This window comes from Erithacus rubecula, assembly GCF_903797595.1.
Source record: "Erithacus rubecula genome assembly, chromosome: 3".
Lineage (NCBI taxonomy): Eukaryota > Metazoa > Chordata > Aves > Passeriformes > Muscicapidae > Erithacus > Erithacus rubecula.
The window spans coordinates 88,641,816-88,664,955 of record NC_136689.1 but is presented as its reverse complement, the minus strand read 5'-3'; the positions used below and the strand labels follow the sequence as shown (position 1 = coordinate 88,664,955).

At 36.0% G+C, this 23,140-nt stretch overlaps 1 protein-coding gene across 1 annotated transcript in view; it reads left to right on the top strand.

Moving 5' to 3' along the window:
* LOC306799897 (dynein axonemal heavy chain 5-like) overlaps positions 1-23,140 on the top strand; it is a 144,296-nt gene that overhangs the window by 47,068 nt on the left and 74,088 nt on the right. Inside the window, exons 39-47 of the mRNA XM_079301529.1 lie at positions 3,666-3,853; positions 5,050-5,244; positions 10,977-11,111; positions 12,108-12,297; positions 14,764-14,981; positions 15,921-16,232; positions 21,027-21,116; positions 21,201-21,437; positions 21,938-22,105. Of these exons, the coding sequence (XP_079157655.1) occupies positions 3,666-3,853; positions 5,050-5,244; positions 10,977-11,111; positions 12,108-12,297; positions 14,764-14,981; positions 15,921-16,232; positions 21,027-21,116; positions 21,201-21,437; positions 21,938-22,105 (1,733 nt within the window). The remainder of the gene's footprint in view (positions 1-3,665; positions 3,854-5,049; positions 5,245-10,976; positions 11,112-12,107; positions 12,298-14,763; positions 14,982-15,920; positions 16,233-21,026; positions 21,117-21,200; positions 21,438-21,937; positions 22,106-23,140) is intronic.

Here is a 23,140-nt window from a genome sequence, read left to right as displayed (position 1 = left end):
CTGTGTGACTTGAGAAATTCATAGGCAGATGATCTAACTGGTATGTTCAAGGTCTAGATTTTGATCTTTGTTAGTTTTTTTTTTTCAAAGTTGAACCAAAATGTAGATTCAGATACAACTTGTCACCTGAACTGTACCCGAGATAACCTGAGAAAGTACTAGGGCTGCAAGTAGGAAGATGAATTTTCAGTTTTTTTCTTATATCTAATTCAGTATTGAAATTGCCCTTGAATACCTAACCAGGGACATTTCATCACTGTTCCTGAAAAGTGTTGGTGGATACCTTCAGAACAACTTTTGTCTGTGGTTGCCTGTAGATGGGTATAAAAGCTGTGTTTACTTTGGTTCTGTTTTCTGTAGTTGCAGTCAGACAATTCCAATATTACCTGATTGTGATTTTACATTTAATGCAATATTTAATGTAAGATTTTATATTTATTTAATTCAGCAGGTGAATACACAATTCTGGCATCCTTTAAATTCTTTTAGGACCAATGATTACTTTTTAGTTTGCTGCTTCTGGGTTGTACTTTGGCTAGACAGAGCTTTGTTTCAGTGACATTTCCATTGAATTATATCACTGTAGCTCTACTCCAGTGTAAAATCTGGGGGAAAAATGTGGAAAAACACATAGAAAGAGACATAGCACTGCATTGCAGATATGCATTTTATAGTCTGGGGATTAATAGCTATTCTATGAGATTCTTTCATTATTTAAGAACTAGATTTGTAGGATATCTGTACTGATTGGGGCAGGGGCATTGCCACATTTTTCAGATATAATTAACAATCTCTTTAGTCCTGTCCTTTATTTTCTGCTTTTACTCGATTTCTGTATTTTATAACCATCATATGTTCAGCATGGGAACAGAATTTAATTCACAATATGACAAAATTATACTGTCTCTGACTGTCTCATTGTTTTGCAGCAGGGAGTTTGCTTGCTGTGCCTTTACTTGTGTGTGTGTTTTTAGCATATATGTGTCCTTTCTTTCCTTTTTCAACACCACCAAAACGAAATAATTTTTCAAGAACTGAGTTTATTCAAAGCTGTGGGATATTGGCTTTGTCTGAGAATGAGGTTTCTTAACTCCATGCAGCAGGTGGCATTACAGAACAAGTGAATTTTTTTTTCCTTTCCCAAAGAAAAATTATGTGGTCAGAACTGAACCTCATCATTCTACTGAGAAATTACCTTCAAACCCCTTTAAAATACACAGTAAGTGTAAGAGATAATATTGCATGGAACTAAGTTTTTTGTTAAAGAATATCCAGCTTTAGAGATTTTCCTTGTATCCCGAAGAGTAGATATTTATGTTTAATAAACAAAGCAGAAAAAGCCCACTTCTTTCAGTTTCTTTTTAGAATAAATCCTAGGATTCGTATACCACGTTACAAAAGAGGACAAATGAATTTAAAAAATCTCTGCAATAAGATTTTTTATCAGGGAGCAGCAAGAATGGGGTAGCTGCCAGAGGGAAGATGAGCCAGGAGCCCAGGGTGATCAGCACAATCACTCAGGGGCAGGGACTTCACTCAGCAGGACACAGTCCCACAGTTCATAAGCACGGCAGGTTGTTGTCAGCTTGTTCCCACCAGCAGTCCCAACAATTGAAATGACCAGCTGAATACAGGATCCACCTAGGAAGTTTAGTCAGAAACAGCAGGAGGCAGGACTGGGGGTAAAGCTGTGGGCTCCTCCAAGGAAGTTCATTCCAAAATTCAGAGTAAGAGGAGATGGGACTGTGCACAGCCCTGCACACAATCCAGTTCAGACCTGCCTGAGCTACAATGGAACTCCTGGACTGGAAGACAGAATCTGGATAAAAGCCTCAGGAAGGACTGTTGAGGGCTTCCAGGGCCCAGATATTCCTCACAGAAGAACATCAGTTAAAGTACTTGCTGCCACACTAATGAAATAAAGGAACATTCTTCATTTGTTTTCAAAGACAGGATTGAGTATTTCATGTTTTAAATTTGGTGTACGACTATAGAATTACTTTTATCTTTGTATCAGTATGGCATTGTGGTATTTGTATATATTCCACTTACTTTTAATTTTTTAATTAGGTCCATGTAACTTTTCATTCACTTCAGATTCTTTTCCTTATAATATCTAGAAACTAATTAGAAGCAGTTTAGGGAAAGGTTACATATAGAATTGAGATAAGTTTAATGGAAGATCTTCAGTATTGCCCTGACTGAATCAAGCCTTAAGAAGCCAATTTTGGTTGTACTACCTGTGATTTTGACCTGGCTTGACTCCTCTAGTTTTGTTCTTCCAAAATTACATTGGTAAAAGACAACTGATGCAACATTATTAAAATAATTGGTTAATGGGCATGAAAAAACATAAAAAATGAATGTCAGAAAAGAAACATAAAAGTGGCATTAAGGGCAATTGGATGAACATCTTAAAGGGCAAGAGAAGATCAGACAAGGAAAAGTAGAGGGAAGGAAAGTAGCATATTATGAGAAGAACAGACTGAGCAAAGGCAAGAGAAGAAAGAAAATGAAAGAGAAAACAAGAGAAAGTGAATGAATATATCTTGATAGCATAGTTATTGATTTTTGAATACTGTCTCTTGAACTATATACAGTTCTTAAGGAATTAGCTTTACACATAAAGCACCCATAGATTTATTTTACCAGTGCTATAGGCCTTGCCATATAAAGTATGGGGATTCAGGGGAGTTCTGGGCATGGTTATTCAACATTGCAGACACACAAATAGCTTTTCTTGGGCGTGTGCTTTATTTCTGAAGTTAGTACTGCCTTCAAACTGCTAAAGCCAAGCTGAGCTCCACCAGTCAGTGGAATGAATTACACATTTCTGAATATTTGTAGGTATGGACCCAGGCAATTGGAAATACTAGTCCAGTGTAATCTTTGGGAAGGGAGGGATGGCAGCCATGAAGCTCCTGCAAACTTACTAGCCTTGATCTCTTGTGAAATGGGTGTGGAAGATCAGGGATTCTGTAGCTTTCCCACTACTGGTCTGGAAGGCTGCCACTGTAGACTCTCCTGTTTCAATCCTGTTAGCATGATACAGAAGAAGGAGTACTTGACTCCTGAAAAAGCCATTAATTTAATGATGTTTGTGGGTACTACTGTCTGTCTACAGCCCCATGGCCTGTTCCAAGTAACAATACTAAGTGTAACACCAGATTCTTTCCTCTCTCTTGAACAATGGGATGTTAATCTCCAGTAATTTTTAACCTATAAATTAATTGTTATAAAATGATACAATCCTTCTGTCAGAAATGTGGTGGTCTCTATTTGGTTTTGTGCTTTTTAGATAGGTGTTTCTCAAGGTGATCTTCATCTCCTACATAGATGAGTTTCCATGCTCTATGCACATTTATGCTACTATATGGTACTATGTACAGTATTAATTAACTTTCAGCCTAATGGTTGCTAGAGAACTCTAGGATTCTTTTTTAAGAAGTTTATGTATCTTTCATTCAAGGGTTGATATTTTTTCTGAGTGTCATTAATGCACAGCCCAACTTATTTTGAGTTTTCACTTCTCACTTTATACTGTGTTATTGTTCTCTGTTCTTCTCATGTTACACTAATTTGTATAGAACATGCTCTATCTTGTATATAAATTGCTCATTTGATCTTCTATTTTAACAGAGTATTTCTCTTTTTGCCTTTCTTAGGTTTGGCTCAGTCGGGTGCATGGGGTTGCTTTGATGAATTTAACCGCATTGAACTTCCAGTTTTATCAGTGGCTGCTCAGCAGATATATATTGTACTTCAGTGCAAGAAAAAAAAGAAACTTCAGTTCACTTTCACTGATGGTGACGTCGTTGACATGGACAGAGAATTTGGTATATTTCTGACTATGGTATGTCTGTCAATTCATTTAAATGGTGTCATTGTGAAAAATCTTTTTTGTTCCATTCTCTATTGAAATTTCCCTGTTGAAATAATGGAACTGTCTGTTCAAAAATAGTTAATGAAACTTGAACAATAATTTGGTAAAATAATTATGGTATAATTTTCTCTTGTCCATATTTTTTAACTGGACCCTAGGACTTGAGGTATGCATTTATCATTAAATATGTATTTTAAGGACTTTTTTAGTTGAATATTTGACAGATTGAGATTAAATTTAACTCCTTCATATTTTTAGTCAAAGTCTGTCAAAATAAACCAGAAGTAATTGTTACTGCAAGGACTACTATAGCTGGTCTGGTCAGTATTTTACCACCTCTGAAGAAGTTTTGACCTCAATCCTAGAAGACAGCATGAGGGAAACCACCCTCACTCTGTTTCACTGGCCTCCTAAAGATTTATCTTTGGTGCCTGTGGGCTGCTTCTAGCACTGCAGGAGGCAAAGCAGCAGGAAAGTATAAAAATACCTAAAATCATCTTTGTATTTCTCCCTCCTTAGCTACCTACATACTCGCAACTCAAAATGGAAGCCTTTGTCTTTATTTTAGTAGTTCCTACCTTTGAAAAAGTGTTAATGTTATCACTGCAATTTGAAAAACAGAGCGAATAAGTGCCATATAAAGGCCAGGGGGAAGGAGCTGAGAGAGATTAAGAAGTTATCAATGCACAGCTAGTGACTATAGTTGTCACAACTGAGCCATGCAGTACTGATATGGATGACTTAGACATCTTCAGTGAAAGGTCAGATCCATTAGTTTAAATTACACTCAGTAATGGCTTGCACTGCTTGACTGACTTTGTGCTGAAATGGTCTGGGAATGCTCACAGGGGACAGTAACCTCCAGCATTGGAACACTGTCAAGACTCTGAGGAAGTAACCATTTAAAAGAGCTCCAGCAACATCTGTAAGTGGCTGTCTGTCTCTATCTATGAGTCTTGGATATCTCCAAATAATGTGTGATACTCCACACTTCATGAACTGCAGTATTGAGGCAGCTGTGTACAGATGTGTAATTGTGACATGCTCAAGTTATCCCCCATCATCTCGCATGTGCTCCTGTGTTTGCTGAATGGTTATCAGGAAAGACAAAACTTCCTACCCTGCCATCATTGCGTATTGTTTGAGTTTATAAATTGCATTTTCAGAACCCTGGCTATGCAGGACGACAGGAACTTCCCGAAAATCTGAAGGTTCAGTTCCGCACAGTTGCCATGATGGTGCCTGACCGCAGCATTATTATGCGAGTCAAGCTGGCAAGTGCTGGTTTCCGAGACAACCAAGCCCTTAGTCAAAAATTCTATACACTCTACAAACTCTGTGAAGAGCAGTTATCTAAACAGGTAAAATAAATATTTGTCCAACTGTAAGCTGTCACTGGAAGGATATGGAATAGAATTTTTTTCATAGAATATGTAATTATTTTTACACTCATGAGGCTATATATTTTTAGGGTTTTCAGTTTCAGGTTCCAGAAACAGTATCTGAAATGATCATGTTGGTTTTTGTTTTTCACAGTAAATTGAGTAGCATAGGAAGTTTGATTTGTGATTCTTAAACAGAGTGCAGTTACTGGAGAAGTTATGAGGAATGGTGTATATTACTGTGCTGAACATGCAGAGAGCACGTTTTTCAATGTCTTCATTTATGAAGACCAGATCTATTTTGGAGGCAGTGTAAGAATTGTAAATAACTACAGAGCACCTACAAGTCTCTGTTTTGCTGAGTGCTACTAGAGAATACTGCTATTCTGTTTGGGATGGAGTGTTTAAATAGAAACAAATCTGGTTCTTTTCTTTTGAATGCCTGTGCTGGCTGTCCACTAGAGTCTCTCAATGAGAAATCATATAAGCAGTAGATAAATGGTGGATCAAATGCCTGCTTTGGTTGTATAATGATGAACCTGTGCTAATTGAGTACTATACTACACTATACTCTACTATACTATCCTACTATAGACTACAATACTATAATATACTGCACTATAAAATACTACTATATTCTACTATTATAATTTTAATTCTATATCACATATTTATTAGTGCTTGGCCTTTGTAAGACTAAGTCTGCTTATTACCTGAGTTTGTGTAGTCAGTTTTGTCCTGGACATGATTCTTTCCTTCAGTGTGGAAAAGGCACATAAGCAGGCATCAGAAATTTCACCTTCTACCTCTGCAAAAGTGGTTTGCTTGTTTTTTATTCTCACAAATTCTGGAACTGGTTCACCCTTGGACAGTGTACTTAAAAATCTAATGCACACACTCAAACAAAACTTAATTGTACAAAACGTAACTATCTTAAGACTGTACAGTGTTTTATACACAATGATCACAGCATCTGTACAATGAGTGCAGTAATCTCTGTGCAGTTTGGTCATGTCTTCAGCAGAAATTGCCCTCTGGAGCCTTGAGGTAAGGAGATTCTCCATTTTCATGTTGGTCAACATACTGAAGCATATAAGTAAGCCTTGTCTGTTGGCCTAGGGATCATAGGAACCACCTGGAGGACTCTGTGAAACTGTCTGAAATTCCCACCTGGAAAACTCCTGTGCCAATTATTCAAATGCTGTGTTGTGAAGGCAGGTAGCTCAATCATCTTGTCTCAGACCAGTTCTTAGCTTCACATATGCTGATGCTAGCAAGGGAGTTCCTTGATATTTACTAAAATGAATGGCCAAGTGCTCTGGGTGTGCACATAGGCACAGCCCTTACACTCGACTACATCACAATTCTATATCTGTGTCTTATGTTTATATCTCTCTTATAACTTTAATTCCATACTTCTTACTAAGTAAACCATGATGTCTGTGGAGAATAGTCTTCCATGCCTCTTTATAATTTCTTCAGCACCACCTAACATTTTTTACAGTAACCATCAGAGAAGCCTGCTATAGTGATCTTTCTTCTAACCATTTATATCATGTATCATATAATAGATTACTGTACTTGGTAGCATGAGCCAGGAAGCACAGCTTTCTGCAAGCCCATGGTATTATGATAGTTTCTCCTGCCTGTGCCTAGGAGCAGACTTTTGGACAGTCCTTCTCTTGTCTGAATCTGTTCTATAAAATCATAAAATCAGAGAAAAAAACTGATTTTTTTTTCTCTGAGACTTCTGGAGGTGAACAAGTTCTATATCTCTTCTCAAAGTGAGATCTGTTAGAGCAGGTGACTCAGCAACTTGTCTAGATAAGCTTTGAATATCTCCAAGGATAAACACTGCACAGCCTCTTTGGTCAAGCTGTTGAAGTGTCTGACCACCTTGTCTAGTCACCACTTTGTGAGGGTGTTACCCTTCCAGCAGATATTGGGGTGTGTCAAGCCACCCATAAGGATCAGGCCTTGCAAAGATGAGGCTAATTCCAATTGTTGAAATAAAGATTCGTCAGCTTCTTCCTTATCAGGATGTTTGCAGCAGACAACTGCCACAATGTTGTTAAGTCCTCCAATTCTAGCACAGATTCTCTCAACTGGCTCATTAGCCATCCTAATAGAAAGTCACTTTAAAGGACAATTTCCCATCTCTTTATCCTGTCTTGTCCTTCCTAAAGAACCTGTATCCATGCCCCCAGATTTCCTAGTTGTCTGTAACCTTGTACCTGCATACAGAGCTGTGATTTTCCCGTTTTGTTATCATGCTGCATGCCTTAGCGAGCAGGCACTTCAAATGAGCCCCTCTTTCTACTGTGAATGCTTCTGCCAGGATGTTATTCTCATCAGCTGTCTTTATCTGTACACATACACTTCAGAAGGGTCACTTTCCACAATGTTCAACCATTCTTGATGTCTCTCTTGTCCACCACAGACTGGATCTTCTGCTTCTCAGTTGCTTCACCATTTCCTCACTAGAAAATGTGTTGTTATTGTAGTAGTAATGAAATAATTTTAAACACGTAGTGAAGTTCCTTGTGAAGTTTGTTGTAGGTTGGGGAGTACATCTAATGCAATATGTGATCATATAGAGAGAGATCTAATGAGTTCATCAGATTAGATATGGGAGTCTCATTAATTGAACATATTTCTAATAGTGCAGAAACAGTAGGACATAAATTGCTTCTGTGTAGTCAGAAAACTAAAATTATAAATTACAGACAGTATTTCTTGGAGGCATATTTGATTAGACATTAGGAAGAAATTCTTGATTGTAAAGAGTAGTGAGACACTGGAAAGGGTTGCTCGGTGAGTTTCTGGACTCCCCATCTCTGGAAGTGTCCCAGGCCAGGTTGGGTGAGACTCTGAGTAACCTGGTCTAATGGAAGGTGTTCCTGCCCATGGCAGGGGGTTGGAACTAGACAGTCTTTAAGGTCACTTCCAATTCAAACCATTCTGTGAGTCTGTAATTCGTATTAATCTTTCTTTCTAGTGGAATTTATTTATTCAAATTTTTAATGGTAAGTTTGAAATTCCAAGTTAAGTAATGCTAGGTTTTCTAGGCAGTTGACTGGAAAGATCAGGGTCACAGAAAGAACCAGTGCAGTAGGAAATGGCAGAACATTGCCTGTTTTCAGCAAATACAATATATCAACAGAAGAAAATAAAGCAAACAAGCATTCACTAGCTGAACTTACCTTGCAGAAAATCTAAAAGGAATGTGGTGGAAGAAATATATGAAGTTCTCCAGACATTTTACACACACAAATGAAGACTCTGTAGAAGGAGGAACTCTGGCTCACAAGTAGCCAAAGGCACCCTATCTCACTGTCATCTCCTTCAGTAAATAGAAACAATAAATGGTAAAGTAAAAGAATAGTCCTTAGCAAATGTAGGAGGCTCAATGTGTCCACAAGCCTGTGAAAGAGTTATTCCTACAGAGCCCCAAAGGTGAATTATTTGCCTTTGCTACAGGACTTCTTCCCTAGAACCTCCTTCCACAAAACCTCATACAGCTTAGGAAAAACAGAAACTGAAAAGAAAAACCTGAAAGAAACTGAAAATAAAAAGAAAAGAAAAACAAAGCTTGAAAGCAAAGAGGTGATAATCCCTTTTTGAGAAGCATCTCTTTAAGGTGCTTTCATATGGAGCTGATATTTCTTTTCCATGTGGAGCAAATTTTGCTTCTAGTGCAGAGACTTCTTTTCAAATTTTTAATTCTTTCTTTCAAGAGCATCAGCTATACTGCTGCAGTCCGTTTTGCTCAGGCACAGTCTTTAAAGATTGCTGCTAAAAGATGTAGTAAAAAATAACTCATAATCTACATTTGCCAGTAAATTCTGTGCCGTGCCCAAAAAGCGAAGCAGTTGTAAAGCTAGAAAACAGATTAAGGTAAATACAGGATGGTCACCTTGAACCATCCATCACATAGATCAGTTGGAATGCACCATGAATTCAGTCTTTAAAAGTAATCTAAGCTAATTTTAAATTTTCTGGTAGGTATGAAAGTATTCCTTCATATTTAACAAAGTCATCACTTCTATAGAATCTCAGACCTGTGTAAGTTGGAAGCAACCTCCAGAGGTCACCTTGTCCAACTTCTTGCTCAGCATATTAGAGCAGGTTGCTCAGGCACTTTTTGAGTTTTGAATATCTCCAAGGATGGAGGTATTTGTCCTCTCTGGGTACCACTTCTGTGTTTAACCACTCTTATTGTGGAGAATCTTTTCATTATGCAAACCACTGCCATTTCCCCTGTTGAAGACTTTGAGATTGCCTCTCTTCCTCTCATGAAGTCATCATTTGCTGAACTCATTCCAGTATGTCCATGATGGTCATCAAACATGGAGAAAAATAAATATACCAGTCCTTGTCATGATTCTGGGAATTTCACTAGCACATGCCATTTACTAAATGATGATGAAGTCAGGTGACATCTGAGTTCCTCAATGTCACATGAAGTTGTTAACCTTTTTGTGTTAATGTTTCCATCTGCAAATGAGATTTCATGGCAATACATGGCTATGTATTCATACCTAACTTTTTCAACTGGTAACGACTTTGCACCTGATTGCATAATAGAAAATGAGGCAGGGCAGAGCCTTGAGGAATCATCCACCTACTTTTCTGGAGGAAAAAAAATTCTTAATTAAATAATTTGCTATTAATGTTTGTCATTGTTCTTCACATTTTCTATTGATGGATAGGTTGCAGTTTCCAAGGCAACATGATCCAAAGTTTAATTTTTGTTATGGTCACAGTATTTTCTTCTGAAAATTAATTTGAATGTACCTTGCTGTAGTTTAAGCGCATTGCTTCTTTTCCTTTCTTTTCCTCCTGTCTTTCTATTTCCAGGTATCTTTTGCATGTTGAAGACTTTTATCATCACTCATCCAATGTATTCACTTTTCTTACTTTTACAGTAGATTTTGTATTACTTTTTCCTGATACTGTATGTTTTCTAGTCAACTGATGGCTTTTTTTATTTTTCAAATTTCTCTTCTGTAGAGTTCATCTTTAAATGTGGAGTCCAACTTTTGGTCACAGTATAGAAATGTCAACTACAATGGAAATATATTTTCAATTGTCCTTAAAAATTTACATGTGTATTTTTATTGTCCACTAGCATTGCAGATAAGTCATTGGAGGGCCTGTGACATCAATCCAATGTCAGATATTTTTCTGCAAAGCTTTGTGCACCTGATTTGCTTCTCAACTCAATGAAGTTGTTATTCTTTATTTGTGCAGTTGGTTATTGCCATCTTTATTATTTTGCACTTGCTTTATTTAATTGCTTCACACACAGATAATGTATAGAATTTTTCTTGGCAATTTTTAACTCTAGTTGTGATCTAGTTCACCAGCTTGGTATCACCTGCAAACCTAATAAAAAAATTATTTCTTGCTGAAAATTCTGGGATTTATACAGTATATTGTTACAATTTGTCAGTCTGGGAAATAGGGGTGAGCTCTGTATCACCAGAAAGTACACTTCCTGATATGGACATACAAAACTAGAAAATATCTTCAGGATTTGATAACAATGGAACTGGAAATCTATTTGAAAAGATGAAGAGCTGTGAATTTAATCATATTGAGAAGTTCCATAACACTTACTTAGGGATCTAATTTTCAGTCCTCTCTTGATTTTTGTTTTGATTTACTTGACCTATATACTTCTAATTTTGTTTATGCTTTATTTCAAGGTTCACTATGACTTTGGGCTTAGAAACATCCTGTCTGTTTTAAGAACACTTGGAGCAGTGAAAAGATCTAATCCCCAAGAGCCAGAGAAAACTGTTGTGATGAGAGTTCTGCGGGACATGAACCTCTCCAAACTGGTACTGCAACACTGGTGACTTTCCCCAACAGAGTATTTTGTTTCCATTTTTAAGGGTCTTTATTAACCACTTTGAAAGGCTATTTTTCTTCACCAGTTGGATTCATTATTTTGCAGTTTTTAACATGATTTATAAGTGAGTTGAGAATCAGAATACAGATTTGTCTTTTAACGAGAGGAAAACACATCATAAGCTTTAGCTGAAAAAATCTCTGAAAATACCATGAGATCCTGGGGGATCTACCTGGTTCCCTAATTGGCTTTTGATTTTAATTCTTTTTACCCTAAGGAGAGAAAGGAAGAATGCATTGTATTAACTATTAATAATGTCACCAAAAATCCTTCTTAATTCAGAATTTCAATTTATACATTTCTTGGGAATCTGTTGCCTTTTCAGAACATAAGAATTGCAATGAGTGGTAATTGGAAGCAGCTAATAACAGCTTGTATAGTGTAACATCTTTCGATAACAGTATTTAAAGTATTCACCTTTCCTTTTATTACTGTAATTAAAAGGTTATAGCATGTCTAGACTCTGCATATTTACCTTGGGAACCAGTTTTGTGATGGAACCAATTGTTCCTGATGTTAATCTATTCAGCCAGCACATTGGTACCTATGTTCAAACCTATAGCAACCCTTCAGTGATTTACAGAAAGAAAAAATCATTAAAATTCTAAGGCAAAATATGATTGGAATAAATCTTGCTGACATATGTAACAAATGAAGAAATATGTGTGTGTATACATTGAAGAAAACTGTATTAAGTTGTTTAAATTTTTATCAGCCTAAAGTATTTAATTTAGAAATTACTACTTGTGATTTCATTGTATGAAACTCACTTCATAAAACTGATGGATAATTATAATATTTACTTTGGAAGAGATAAGATTTTTCAAAGCCATCTTTTAAATGGCTTATCTTGAAGATTGTTTACAACTGTAATAATAATTTTGATAAATAAATAATGTGTTTCCCCCTACTTTATCCTTGACAGGTGGATGAAGATGAACCTTTATTTATGAGTCTCATTAATGACCTATTCCCTGGAATTACCCTGGATAAATCTGGGTATCCTGAACTACAGTCAGCCATCCAAAAGCAGACAGAGGAAGCAGGGCTTATTAATCATCCACCATGGATACTTAAAGTTATTCAGCTGTACGAAACTCAACGAGTCCGACATGGTTAGCATGCTAGATGAGGCTTTGAGACTGCATTGTATTTGAGACTACATTATATTATCTGCCACTAGAATGCAGATTAATTTCATGAAGAATGTTTTAAAAAAATGAGCAGATGCCATTATTAATGCCCATGTGGGTATTTTGCTTAGGAAGCTGTTATGACATTTTTTTTAGTGTGCAATCCTTTGTTGTATTGCATTTTTATGGGGAATATGAGTGCGACCTTTGGTGATGGAAATTTCTATAGAACAAGCTAAAATATATTCATTCAAATCCAGAAACAGCAATTTTGTTCAGTAATCTGAAAACAATTGTTGCCCTTAGACAAAGTTCAGTCATGAAGCTCGAGTTTAATGTTGCTGTGAGATTCTAATGTTGAAAAGATTACAAAAAATAATTTCTCAAGCCTTTATTAGGATAGATTCTACCATGCATGTGATATAATTCCAAGTATTTTCTTTGTGATCGATTTTTGCCATTTATACTGAGGAGAAATAAGCTTTCCTCCTGCTGAATGAGGGGAGTTAGACAAGATGGACTCCAGAGGTCCCTTCCAACTTCAATCATTCTTTGATTCCATGAAAATGCATTTTTACAGTGCAGAAAAAGCCATTGAGTAAAGTTTATCCTGTCCTGGGAAGGGTATAAAAAACAATAGTGAATCCAGGTTTACTATTCATAGCTCAGTGGAAAAAAATTGCCCCTGTTTTGAAATATTCCCCATCCCCCTAACCTCTATTGATTTTTTTGTATAATAAAGGGAAACTATAAAGGAAATGTGACCAAAGCACCAATGATTTATAAAGATATCATCCTTCTTATTCTCCCTTTTCTTGTCATAATAAAAGAATAGCCAGCTTAAACTAATGAAATAAGCAAAAGGAAATACTCATTCACATACCGCAGTCTGAGTCCCTAATGCCTCAAACTTTTGATTCAGATTGTTGGTTAGACTGAAGAACTGGTTAGTGCTGTGCAGATTTACTAATTTACATCCAGATTTTTGGATGCAGTGTTCCATAACAGCTATTTCTATATAGGAACTGTGGAAGTTTTAATATTTTCAGTAATGATTAAATGTGTTTCTTTTTAAAAGAAGCTGCTTGGTTAGTGAGACACTACAGTTCCTCTATACCTCAAAAATCTTCAGGATCCACCATGACATTCTGCTTAGATGCCTCTTCTCACCACACATCCCTACTATTCCCAGGCGATTATGCAGTTCCAATTGTCTGAATTGTTGAGTTGGATTGAGTTGGATACTCGGGCCAAAAGTTTTTGATTTTCTATGACAAAAGTACTGCACTACTAAAAAGATTGTGTTTTCCTGACTTCCACTTGTCCTACTCATGAACTTGAATTTATAGAGAGGCCAGCATGGGATTTCAAATAATGAGGAGAAATATGGTCATATGTGCACTTGAAGTTCTTTTATAAACAAACGCACACACACACAAACACACACACACACAGAGATTTAGTGCATGGATCCTGAAATCTGTTTGGCATTACAATTTTGGTTGAAATATCACTGAAACAAGCAGAAAAGCCATTTAGTTAACACTGAAGAGTTTGTATTAGATTTCCCCATATGGAACATATGGCATGAGTAAGTGATTTTCTGAGTCCTCAGATTGTTTCAGGAAACATCCAGATCCCTTTAGTTTTAGAGGAAGTGTCACATGGTCTGGATGGCACTGGATTAGATTTACTATTTGAGTTTGTAAATGTTCCATACCTTTTTTGAAGAAGTTTTCAAAGCCAACTAAGGATTTTGTTGTCCAGTTGCCTTTAGGGCTAATAGGACTTTTCTAAGTCCCTTAAATGACTTTAGAAGTCTCAATTTGAATGTCCCATCTGGTTTTGGACAGATTCTGGGCCTATTGAGTAGGTGATTTAGAAAACATAACTAAAGAAGATCAACAGTAGGCTAAATTTATTATTGAAGACATGATTTATTTTTCTTAGGTAACATGTATACACCGATGAATTAAGTGTGGTTGCTCCTAACTGGTTTCATGAAAGAAAGATCTATTAAAATGCCAGCATGGGATTTTTTGTTACTTTTACATCAGAAAGATGCACTCAATTTTGTATATCACTGCAAGATACTCATTCCAGCTAGATATATTTAGAAATTTCTGGTTTTCTTTGACACCATTCATGTCAATGTCATTGCATGAGAACATCAAAAGACAGTTGTATTGTCCCATTAGAAAAAAGAAAAGAATTGCCTGAGGGAGGATACAGACCCACATAGGCTTGCCTATCATAATTGAGAGACATTTATAGAGACCTTTAAATAATAGTTTCAAATTCTGTTTCCATCAACATTAAGTGGAGTGAGAAGCATCCTTTTGTATTGGCTTTTGATAAAAATAAAACAAGGATCGTTGATGCAATGAACCATTAAATGGTAGCACGACATTGACATTTCATTTTAAACCGTGTTTATATTGTTTTAAGGTATGATGACTCTAGGTCCAACTGGTGCAGGAAAGACAAAGTGCATTAATATTTTGATGAAAGCAATGACAGATTGTGGTGCTCCTCATAAAGAGATGAGAATGAACCCAAAGGCAATCACAGCTTCCCAGATGTTTGGTACCCTTGATGTTGCTACAAATGACTGGACAGATGGTATTTTCTCTACATTATGGAGAAAAACTTTAAAGGCAAAGAAGGTAATGGATGTTGTATCATGGCAGACATTTAATACTGTTTCCATAAGGTGTCATTACCTGTCATTTATCTGAAAGGTCTTCCATTATAAAATCAAATGGGAATATGCAGTGTTAATTTTGTTTTATGTCTGATGAGCTCAATGTGCACAGGAGTCAGAATTTTATATATATATATATACATATATATATATTTCCCAGATAGCAATAGACTTACCAAGCATTTGAGGTTCCAGTACTGGAAAAGATTTTAAGTGGTTTGCTTCCTTCTGTAAGCAGTCCAAACACAAGACCAATGTGTGTTCATGTTTTGATGTGAGGACAGAAAAGTAAATTTTCTCATGTCTGGTTTTAAGTCATTGCCACTTTATTTCACTAGTTATATCAGAATGTAAGGCTTTGGTAAGAAACAGATGTAGGCATTTCCCAATTCTCTTATCAAACCTGCAGATCATGTTTCACAGAATCATAATTACACTCACATCTACTGAACAGCCACGCAGTTCTGGCTTGGAAAATGGGACACCTTACATGAAATATTTGGGTGACATCCCACAGAGACTGACTTTGTGCCTGTGTCTAAGATTACAGTTAATGGGAAATGTTTTCATCCATCTTGGTGAATGCTGGTTGGCTGATGTACTTTTGTAGAAGAAAGATACAACTTTCTGCTCAGTACTGCACAAATAAATTTTTGTTGCTGTTTCTTAATATCCTTTTAGTGTGACATACTAAGATAACAAAAGAAAAAATCACTGAGCAAATTACAAAATTAGTTTGTTTGGGTTTTTTTTTGTTTTGTTTTGTTTTTTTTTTTGTTTGCTGAACACCAAATTATGACATTACTTATATATAAGAGTTCATTTTCTGATATTACATAAATGTCTATTTTTCGTCAGTGTAGGTAAAGTTGAATGTGTGTGTCTCTCCATTCTTTTTTAGAGTGAGCATATCTGGATAGTTTTGGATGGACCTGTTGATGCAATTTGGATTGAAAATCTGAACTCTGTTCTGGATGATAATAAGACCCTTACTTTGGCCAATGGAGATCGCATTCCAATGTCCCCCAATTGCAAAATTATTTTTGAGCCTCACAACATTGACAATGCTTCCCCTGCAACAGTTTCTCGTAATGGGATGGTCTTCATGAGTTCTTCTGTGTTAGACTGGAAGCCTATTCTAAGGGCTTGGCTGCAGACACTGCCAGTTACATACTCCAATGTCCTATGGAATTGCTTTAATGCTGTATTTCAGGTACTTAATTAACTACTTCAGCAAAAAGAAATTATTTTTTATTCTTTTTTAAAATCAGGCATTGCTTATTCCTAAGTGCTCTTTCAATTTTTTACATTTCTTTGTTTATATAATAAACTACAGATGAAGGATTAAAAAGGGAGAGAAAGTTTTCTCTATCATTAATAAATGACTGAAGCTATAACAGATGAATAATCTGAATGTTTTGTTTTGTCTGCATATGATAGTTGGCAATGAATTGTTAAATTTCTGGTTATTTTATACTGCATGTTGGCAAAATTCTTTATTTGCCACTTTAATACTGCAATTTTAGTTCTTGTTAGGATACACAAAGGAAGTAGGTAAACTTATTTTGTTTTAAATACAAAGAAGTAAATTTAGAAAGAAATCGAGTTAGGTTTACTCTGGTGCAGCAGGAATGCATTTGATCCATTACTTATTTTTAGAAAGAGATTCTATAATTCAAATAAATCCAGGGTAGTTCTGTGCTCTCTGCTGCTCTGAAGCTCTGACTGTAGTTCTGAAGTTCTGACTATAGTTGTCTCTTCTGATTTTATTATCCATGTTTCAGTTCCAATGGAAATTTTTGAAACTGCATCTCTGATATATTTTCTGACTAAATTGTGTTCAAATAGTAGATCCACAGGAGGGATCCTGAATGTTTTTCCTCCTCTGCTTTGCCTTACCTTACTGAATCATTAGAAAGGTTCCAGCAATATTATGAATAGTTGGACTTGATAGTGGGTAGAAAAACATAATCTCAGTAGTGTACTTATTCAATCACACTGGAATATTATGTCTGCTTTTGAATGTTTTTAAAGAAATATTTATGTTTTTGCAACCTTTTAGTGTTGTTATCTTCTGATTTGCTTGATATCTGTGAAAAAAGTGGAATTTCCATCATACCTTGGTTTTCTATCAGCTTGCTCCTGCCTGTTTACTCATGTAATTGATATTGGATTTCACAGGGGTTTCTCCTTTAATATTTTGCATTGCTCTTGCATTTTAAAAATTCAGTTTTTAATGAACTTTGAGTGACATTTCAGAAAGCTTTATATAGATCATGATAAAAGCAATGATTGATATAGGAATACTTAGAATGTCCTGAATGTTAATAAATGTCTTCTAACATTCTACTTTTTATTTCAGTGCACATTTACTTTAAAACTAATGTTTAACAAGCTATTCATTTTGTTCTACCTTCAAAACATAATGATATGACATAGTATTTACTGCAGCAGCAAGAGAAACAATTCTGATAATGAGTTTTAAAATATACTCCCAAAGTAATGTATATGTGGGTCAATCTACTGTTTCTTTGCCACAATTCTATTTATATTTTATGTTACAACTTGCTCTGAAAACATAACAACACTTAAAATGCCCAAGCCTGAAGCAATAGTAATAAAGTCCAGAAAAATATGTATTTTATTAGATTAAGAAATGAAAATGCAGTGAAATATGAAGTTAGTTCAATGCTGAAGGCGGCATTTAGAACTATCAAAATGTAAATGAAAGCTGTCATGCTGGCAGTTTTCTTTCACTTTTAATGTGCTGTCTTTGCTTCTCAGATAATAGAGTCAATAAAAGTGATTTTGCAGATGAGAGTAACACTACTTTTGTGTTCACATGGCTCTTTTTATAGTTATTATTCTCTGCCACATTAAAAAAAAGGATAAACTTCAAAAGGAAAATTTTGAAATGATTCATCAACATTGGTAGTCAAGCTCTAGATGTAGACCTTGGTGAATTTAATGCTAGTATTAAGAAAACCATTAATATAAATATCTTACAAAGATCTGATTTTTCAAAGAACGTGAAGATTAGTGTATAGATGGAAATACAGTAACCAAGGAGACTCAGTCTTAAGTAGACATATAGAGAGTTTCTGAATTTAATCTAAACTCCACAAAGTAGATGTAAGACAAAAGCTATAATAATTCCATTTTGCTTACAAAAGACTCTCATTATTTACGCTAATCTTAATAGTATTTGTCTCTGAAAGTCTTCGTGTTGGATAAAGTAATTGTTAATTAAGGTGCACCAGGTAGCAGTAATGGAGGAGGAAAGAGCAGAGAATAGTAGTTTTGAATCAGTGGAAAGTATGTATTTATTCTTTTCATGTGTACTATGAATGGCACTGTAAGTCACCAATTTTTTATGCATAAAAAAATCAAAATCAAAATATGCAAGACAAATAGTTCAAAACCAAAATGATCTTAGAGTCCTTTCTATTTCCATGGGATTTTTCTAGAACAGTGTTTGAGGGGTTGGCCTTTCCCCCTCCCTTTCCCAAGGCTTTCTTCTCAGCAGCATTTCCTGCTTTGGAGTAATTTCAAATAAACTCCCATCCCTATAAAAAGTCCCTCTTAAATTTAGAACTTCTTCACTGCCAGCTCTTGGTCTGTGAATGATGCTGCTACCTGTAAGCAACAGAATTGCTTAGCTGATGGAAATAATTATCTGAGACAGTTTCAAATAACTGAAATAATTAAAATAGTTACCTGAGTGGTGTCATTGAGATTGTCTGCAAAGTGTGAAGCTCAAATCAGTGATGGATGTTATGTGAATAACATAAGTTTCATCATGTCCGTATTTTGTTTAAATGAAAAAAAAAAAGTAGTAGCAACTTAATTTTCAGATGTGACTAATTTTCTTCCTCCACATTAAATCTCACACTAATCCAATTTATGTAAGGGCTGCTATGCTACTGTGCCTGGAGCATAGAGTTGAATATATAATCCAAGGAGTTTCTTACCTTTAATATTTAAATGCTGATGTTAAAATTAATATTACAAGTATTAATAACTTTCTATTACTGAGTTGTTCTTTAGCTTGTCTAAACCCTTTGAAAATGTCACCAACTTTCTGTCCTGAAGAGTGTTCTGTAGTCCAGTGAATTCTACAGTGATTGTACTCTGTACAAAATTTCTGTGTTAATCCTACATCCTTTTTTCAGCCATGTATTGTTTTAGAAATCTAGTAGTAATAAAATACTAGCATATATGAAACTGATTTTTCCCCACATAAACAAAGAAAAAGAAAACCCTTTATAAACTACAGACACCTCATTGGAATCATAAGTACCATAAAACTAGTCCTGGTGAAAATTGGGCTCTTGATAGTACAGAATACTTTGACGCATGAAATATCTTTATTCTGTGTGTTTCAAATCAATTATTAAACAATTTACACTGCCCTGCGAGACATCTATTCTATTTTACAGATGAAGAAGCTGAATCTCAGAGAGATTTAGCTCCAAATTCCAAAAGTCTTAGATTTTAATTTCCCACAGTGCTTGTGGGCATTCCCCTGTGGCACCCTAAACACCCTCAGTTCCTCAGCTGAGCACCCTAGGTACCACTGGGGGTGCACCAGACATTATTGAAGGAAAGCCACAAAAAGGCAGCACACAGAGATGGGAGCACTTTTGCTAGTCAGCAGGAAATAACAAAAGAAGCCACCTGATAGAGTGGGAGGTATCCATGGCCATGGTGAGTTGAAGGAAGTACATGACCTCTAAGGTCCCTTGCAAGCCTACCTATTCCATGATACTGTGTATGCCCACACTCAGATTGTCTTCTTAGGCCACTGATCCATAAGCCCTACTCTAGATTAAGGTGTCTGAGTTTTTGATCCCAATATATATTTTTGTTGTGTGTATTTTACCTGGTATTCTAGTGGGATGGACCTCAGGAGGGCAGGTAAAAATACTGATTAATTCTCTGTGACAATGAATATCAGCATAGGGCACTTAGAGAACTTCAGTGGCAAAAATTAAACCAAAAAGTGAAACACACCTGGTGAGCATGTGGGTAAACAGCTCCGTGACTTTTTAAAAGTATCTAAGTAAATTTTTTATGTCTTTGGGCAATTGGATGTTTTTGTTGTTGTAGCTTACTCCCTGACAGGACATGACAACTATAAATGGAATTCCTCCAAAATTACTATCTCCCATAGTACCCCCGTTGTACTTTCACTTCCCAGAATGAGTGGCTAGTGTTGATTTCCAAAGATTAAGAGGGCAAATAGAACTCATAGGGAGAGTATTATATTACAGATTGTTGAATGAAAGGGGAGGTAGTTTATAATTTACATTATTGGATGGCAATTGATATTCTAAAATTTTGCACTTCAAATCTCAGAGATGACTTTAGATCAATTTGGAGATTTGCTCAAGTTGTTCCAAAACACTTGGCAAAGGCAGACATGGTAACCATCACTATGAAGAAACCTGGGGAAAGTCCAACTTCCATTAAAATAAATTCAAAAATTCTTTTTGGATCTTCCCAGAATTCTACTGGAAAATGAGAGTATTGGTTTCAAGAGGGACTGATACAGTATAGTGCAGTCAGAACAGATCAGGCAGACAGAAATCTGTAGTGGTAAGCTTGTGCATTATATATGTATGTATCATCAGAGCTTTTATCTTCCTACTACAAAAATATCAGTGTAAATTAAAATCTCCAGTGGAGAGCACAAATGGCAGGCAGGTCCCTGAAGTAACTGAAAAGCATTCTTCAAATTGCTCTTCAGGAAATTACTCTGTGGAGCTCATGCAAGTAGCTCTGCTGACTCTGGTACATCAAAGTTATTTTTCTAATATGCTATTGTTAGAAAAAAATCATGGTGAATGTCTGAATATTTATAAGCCCACAAATGGGGAAAATTGTTGTTTGGAAATAAAGTTTAGAATGTATTTGAAAATAAGGAATTGATCTTGTCTAAGAATAAATCATACCATTGAAACTGGTAAAGAGAATCTTTAAATAATGTTTTTTTTTTTCTTCCCAGGACATGATGGATTTTGTTTTCTCTGCTGTGACACCAAAAATGTCGATTTTAGAATGTATGTACATCAAGCAAGCTATTGACCTCCTACAGGTAGATATGGCATCTGTTTTTCTCTCTCTGCTTCTGTGATTTGTTCTAGGAGGGCAGTGGTTCTGTATTGCATCCACTTTGCAGGGTTTGCTGTCTGGCCGAGACGAGAAGCAGCTCAGTGAGGAGCATATTGCTCGCTGGTTTGTTTTCGCTCTGATGTGGTCAGCTGGGGCCCTTCTGGAGCCAGATGACAAGCTGAAAATGGAGCTCTTCCTACGGAAGCACTCTGCAGTGAAAGAGCTTCCAGCTGTGCATGGAGAGGAAACCATGTTTGATTTTGGAATCAATTCCTGTGGCCAGTGGGAGCACTGGTCAAAGAAGGTTCGTAAAAGCTGCAGCACGCCAAGCTTTCTTAATGGTACACAAGATGTATTTGGTGAGAGACATTTTATTTCCAACCCTACGTAATTTGGTTAGGAAGATTAACCCTATGAAATTCTCAAGAGCTTCCTTTTTTTTAAAATTATATTTTCCTTTCCCCATAAATATCTTTGTCAAAGAATAGAAACGTGCATTTGAAATAGCTTTGGAAGTGAAACAGAAGTGATCTTAACTTTGTATACTGTCTATCACCCTACTCCTTAAGAAATTCCAGCAAGGAAAAGCTTTTATCAGGCACTGGAGGAATGAAAATATCCTGTTAGTCTAACAGCCTTTTAGAAAAGCATGACAAGATTGATTACAAAAGAATACTTCGCTTTCAGGAAGAAAAGTTTTGATGATGTAAATTTATAAAGTACATTTGATTTTGTCTTCTAATGCAAAGTGATTGTGTGGGCAGGTAGGAATTTTCAAACTTTTTGCATGTCTTTCTTATGCAGGTGCCTGAATATATTTATCCTAAAGATTCAGTTCCAGAATATACTTCCATTCTAGTTCCAAACATAGACAGTGTCCGAACGGACTTTCTAATGCACACTATCATGAGGCAAGGAAAAGCTGTTTTGCTAATTGGGGAACAAGGGACAGCAAAAACTGTTATGATTAAGGTAGGTGGAACAGAAAAACGTATGTAATATATTAGTATGATAACATTGCAATAATTGATATTGGCACAAATGTTGAGTTGAAGTTAAGGATAGTTTGATTTTTCTTCAGAGTACATACCAGCATTCCTACTGAGGCATTTTGCCAGTACTCACATGGACTACAAGCAAAAAACCCCACGTCTCTACACTTTAGTATAAAGGTTTCTTTTGAACTTTGCTAACTGTGGCCACAAGGTCAGATGAGAAACCCTCCTTCATATGCTTTCTTCTCTTTTGAGTAGTCTAACAGAAGATTTTGCTAAGGAAATGTTGATTCTTGGAGGATTTTTTATTTTCCGGTGCTTTGTCACTGGTGCCATGTGTGAACTGATCTTTTGTACAGCCCTGTTGCACAGCCTTTCTTCAAAAGCCAAACAGAAGAGAGAAAAAGAACTTGCTTCTTTAGTAAGGGTGGTTTTCAGAGGGTAAATTTACTGTTTATTGTCTGCTCTCTCAATTTCTTCACTGAAAATGACATGTTCTTTCTCTAGAAGGAAATGACAGGTTTGCTATTAAATTAACAGATACATGCTTTCTGTACTATAAAATGGTGCAGGTTAATCATATGACACAAAAGAAAATTAATAACTTAATATAGAAAAGTCAATAATCAAAAGGATGAACAAACCCAGGATGACATACCATCCTTGGCATCTCTTATTTTAAAAAATTGAAACATAATGTTTTTCAGCAGGGTTTCTGTGTTTTTCAGAGAATGTGTGGATTCTTTGATCAATGAGAGTTAGCTAAACAAAACTCATCTACTGTTGGGACAGCTGAATTGCTTGTAGAGTCTTCTGTACCTCCACTGGAGGATTTGCAGAGGTCTTGAAATGGAAAATAGCTGTAAAACACTGGCCTAAAGTGACCTTTGGCTTTCTTAAAATCTGGAAGCATTTTGTGTGGCCCGGCCATGTGCTCTCTGAGCCCTGGTGAGGAGTGAGTTGTACCCGTGCCAGCAGCCATTAATGCTATTTTTTCAGCGTAGCTGTCGAT